This window comes from Trachymyrmex septentrionalis, unplaced genomic scaffold (assembly GCF_001594115.1).
Source record: "Trachymyrmex septentrionalis isolate Tsep2-gDNA-1 unplaced genomic scaffold, Tsep1.0 scaffold35, whole genome shotgun sequence".
In the NCBI taxonomy this organism is placed as follows: domain Eukaryota; kingdom Metazoa; phylum Arthropoda; class Insecta; order Hymenoptera; family Formicidae; genus Trachymyrmex; species Trachymyrmex septentrionalis.
Window position 1 is genome coordinate 23,033 of NW_017305514.1, and position 4,499 is coordinate 27,531.

The window sequence follows — 4,499 nt, forward strand, 5'->3', positions numbered from 1 at the left end:
TAGCATTCCGTGGATTTGAAGCTAAATCGTCCGCTTACAGGCGCAGGAAGTAGAAGGAGAGGGAAACGTAGCCGTTAGCAAAGAGCGGCGCCCACTCGATGCTCGAACCTGTTGCTGCTGTCGTTGCTGTAAACACCTACGTGTCGACGGTATATACGCACGCGCGTGTGCGTGCGTGCGTGCGTGCGTGCATACGTGTCCACGAAAAGGTACAGTGCGTAGGTATACACGTGCGGACAGGCGCGACACCCAAGTACAACGTATCGTAGATACGTACGTTCGCACGTGGGCCGAGAGTACGTGCGCAAGAACAACACGGTGGGGATGACGACGATGTCGTCGAGGAGAGAGAACTGCTCCTTGCATATCGGACGAGAATCACGCGGCACCACAAAATCGCTCTTGAAAAACAAACTTCCCTTTTTATTGTATTCTCATATCTCTCTCTCTCTCTCTCTCTCTCTCTCTCTCTCTCTCTCTCGCTCTCTCTCTCTCTTTCAGTTGTTAACAGGTAGCCGTAGATTAGTACAACAATCATGTTGCCTACTACCTGCGCCCCTCTAACAATAAACGTAGAAATGAAAAGAGCAGGAAAATACAATCGAAGGCACATCCGGTGTAGCCGAAAATGCCATTTTCAACACAATCGAGGAATAGGGTTTTTCTTAAGAAGATTTAACGCCAAGAAGAAATAATCCGTTTCCTCATAATATTTCTTTGAATATTTCATTTTTTTCTCTCTCTCTCTCACGAAAAACGTGTTTAAAGAGAAATAATTTAATACGAGAAGTGGGATTTGTTGATCTTATATTACTGATCTTAAACAAATCAAAATTCAATCGAAGAGGGCGTAATCCTTTTCCGTGGTAGATCGCTCCATTCATGATCAGACACGTGTGCCTATTACGATTATCTCTTCGGACAATTACAGTAGATACGCATCGAGCAACGATTAATTATCCCGGCGAGATATATATACGGGGCAGCCAGTGCCATTATGCTTTCGATCGCACGGCAAGATTTCCAGGCTCAGAGACATCCGGTACGGCTATATGGAACGATGAGCGAGAGATCTTTCTTTTTACTAACGCCATCCATCCATCCATCCATCCGACCAGATTCCCTGCGTCGTTGTGCGTCTCTCGCCTCTCTTTTCTTCTTTTCTCTCTTTCACTTTTTTTTTTGTTCCACATCTCGTTCCTCGTCTCGCGCGGCCCTTCTCCTCCATCGTCACTGATGCCTAGCGGCTCCTCCTCCCTCCTCCTCCTCCTTCTCCTCCTCCTCCTTCTTCTCCTTCTTTGCCTTCGTGTAGTATGTCCATCCCGAGTGCCAGGTGTCATTTTCATTGCGGCCGTGCGAGAAGCGAGAGACGCGTGAGAACTTCCGGATGGTTTACGGCGCCCTTCCGGTCCTTCTATTATCCCATTTTAGTTTACCGCCGTTCTCTCCGTGTGTGTACGCGTGTGTACGTGCGTGAATCCCGCTGCTCGCTCCCGCTATATCAGCTTCAAAAACCTTCCGTCGCCTTTCGTTCCGCTTCGTCTTTTCTTTCGCTCGTAGAGAGCCGACGGAAGTGGGATAAAGAGATGCGTAGGGAAGGCCGCGCGGGAAGGATATATTTATAATGCGGACAAACGCGATTAACAATCGGAAGCGATTGAAATCGGGACATAATGCCGTGAGATGGATGAGCGCGGCTTAAAAACATCCTTGACGGATGTGAGTCTTCTGTAATTGTAAATTATTTATATATATATATACACCACCTGCGCATATGGCCAAATAGATTTTTTGTTTAATTGGACGAATGTGGTATTAAATCGTAAATTTATATATTATGTGTATATAATAATATAGAAATTTATGAAAAACATCAATTATGTAGGATAAGCTGGTACACAATTCTAAACGAAATAAAATTTGAATCCGATTTTCCAACACACAGAGAGAATTTTCTTTGAAAATTTACCCTGAAAATATGGTAGTTGTGATACAATACAATATTTTAAAGATTTTTACCATGCACTTCGGTAAAATTAATCAAACTTATTTTATACTTTTTATTGTAGGTTTATTAATGAATGAGAGAGATTTATATTAAAATTCTTCGAAATACAATGTTGTCCCATGGCTGTCATATTTTCAGGGTAAACTGTAAGAAAAAATTCTCTCCGCGTATAATAACCCTCTCATTGTGTGGAGAATATTGAAAGACACTGAACAGGGGAAAATCAAACTCGAAAATTCGATTTAAATCTCATTTCGTTCAGATTTATATGACTCTATATAGAAAGTGAGTTTTGTCTTAAAAATTTGTTTTTAAAAATTACCTTAGAAAATACCGCCTTTTTATAATTTGTTAGCTAAAGAATTTTTCTGTAAATTTTTAAGTCATCTCTTCAATTTGTTGCGGAAACTCCAAGCAATATCGTAAGCAAATAAAAAATTATTCGGAAGCTGGTAGGCAAGATTTTTATACATATAAATGCGAACGGATGTCTAAAGGAACGCGGGACGAAAAAGAGGATTTTTCCTTATAAAAAGCTATTCGTTCGATCCATTGTGCCGTGACGAATGATCGTAGTAAGTAGTGTAATAGTAATGGTAGTAGTAGTAATAGTAGAAACTACATCTGAGGGAGCGACAAAAAGACAAACGAGATGAACGGATGGTCATAGCAAAAAGTCGAATGCTCACAGTCGGCGGTAAAACGGCGGAAGACCATTTCCTCGAACGTTTCTTCGCTGAATGGCTACGTTGCTTCAACTACTTCGACTCACGCACTATCGAGGTGCACCTCGATAAATGCGTATCGCGTTAACAGAAATCACGAGCGCGATCGCTCGAAGACAGCTTTTTTTAAATCGTTTTTTGCACTCCGTAAATCCGTAACGTAATACAAGATCGGAGGAGAAGGGAAGCAGATTAATTTCTGCTTCACAGCAAACTACGACGAAATTTGATATTACAAATTCATTCGTGGCGAGCCAAGTTTTCGTTAGTTTATAAAAACTGTTACTTGAAAAAAAAAAAGAAAAAAAAAAGACAGAATATGAGATATGAGAAGAGCGAGATTGTGAAATAATGGAAAAGAGTTTAGTGCAAAAATCTAAACGATATTCTCAGCAGATATTTCGAGATTACGGCCGCCTTACGGTATAGTTGGCATCGCCGATGACGATAGGCCGGACAGGACGTACGCGATTGCCTCAATGAATGGACTGGCAACATCTAAATAGTCCAGTTATAGCAGACTTTGTATCGCCGGCAGAAAGAGCGGATATACTTCAGTTACGAATCTTGCGCGCAATCGTCCCGTTTATTTCATTAAGCACCATAGTCCCACAACGCAACACGACGCGCTCAGACGTTTATTATTACGCAACGGTACAATCGCCGCGCGATCATAATCGTCCTACTAATAATTCCGTTATCATACCCGAGAAATAAACAGGCCTGCAGATGTTTATTTATTAATAACGTCGAGAGACGTATTTTCTGTGCAAATATATCGGTCAGCTGCGATGCAATTCAATTTGATCTCGGTGTATTTGCGCTCGTGTCGCACCATCGCGAAATAAACAAAGTGATAAAATCGCCATTCCGGAACGGATCTCGGGAGAGAGAGAGAGAGAGAGAGAGAGAGAGAGAGAGAGAGAGAGAGAGAGATCAATTGAATTTCTGCGAAAAGGCGAACGAGTGTCAATCGCTTTATTAATGACGCGGGTGCTTGTTTGCGCAGAATAGCGAGAAGGAGTTACCGGAGTGTGCGGACCGGAGCGAGGTATGTAGCAAGGTGGATTTATATGGTGCACCGTGGGTCGAGAGACAATGTCGTTGCCCGAACGGCCGTGCCTGCCCCAGCAGTCTTCATGGAGACGACGGACACACGATCGCCGATAAAACGCGCCGCTACAAGCTCTGCGAGCCCGTGAAACGGCTTCCCATCTGTCATTACTTCAAGTTAGTTAGATCACGACACGCATTCTCCGCGATTTCCCGCTCGAACTCGACGATTCCACGATTGCGTTCTTGGATCTTACAATTAGCTTCGTTCGTTACGTTAAACTCTATTATTGTATTATTGTAACAATCGGATGAAATTGTTCTAATCTCGAAATTCTTCCAAGTCGAGTCTTACTCTAAACAGATTGAAAATTGAGCCAGTCTTTTTCAAGATATTCACACACACGCACACGTAGTCAGTTCTTATATTTAAAACCGTCTTAAGTCATCACTGTTAGAAAATGTAACCACTTTATGTGTAATTAAGCTCGTGAACGAAATTAAAAGTAATGAATGATTTAACTGAAAATTAAGTTACAGTAGTTACTTAAATGTAATGAATGTGTACGTTAAATTTCATAAATTTTCATGAAAAATACATTAAATGTAACGTCGTGAAATTAAATTCAAATTGTGTAACTTAAAAGTTAATAAAATCTAAGGGCATTTCTAACAGTGTAGTCTTCAAATGTCACGAATAAATCAGACCGTAT

The 4,499-nt window shown here is 41.6% G+C and overlaps 2 protein-coding genes across 2 annotated transcripts in view; one reads left to right on the forward strand and one right to left on the reverse strand.

Moving 5' to 3' along the window:
- The window catches only part of LOC108750297 (elongation factor-like GTPase 1), a 43,983-nt gene that overhangs the window by 4,858 nt on the left and 34,626 nt on the right, over positions 1-4,499 (reverse strand). The window lies entirely within an intron of this gene.
- LOC108750300 (protein giant-lens) overlaps positions 1-4,499 on the forward strand; it is a 10,022-nt gene that overhangs the window by 2,838 nt on the left and 2,685 nt on the right. Inside the window, exon 2 of the mRNA XM_018489661.1 lies at positions 3,743-3,963. Coding sequence (XP_018345163.1) covers positions 3,743-3,963 — 221 coding nt within the window. The remainder of the gene's footprint in view (positions 1-3,742; positions 3,964-4,499) is intronic.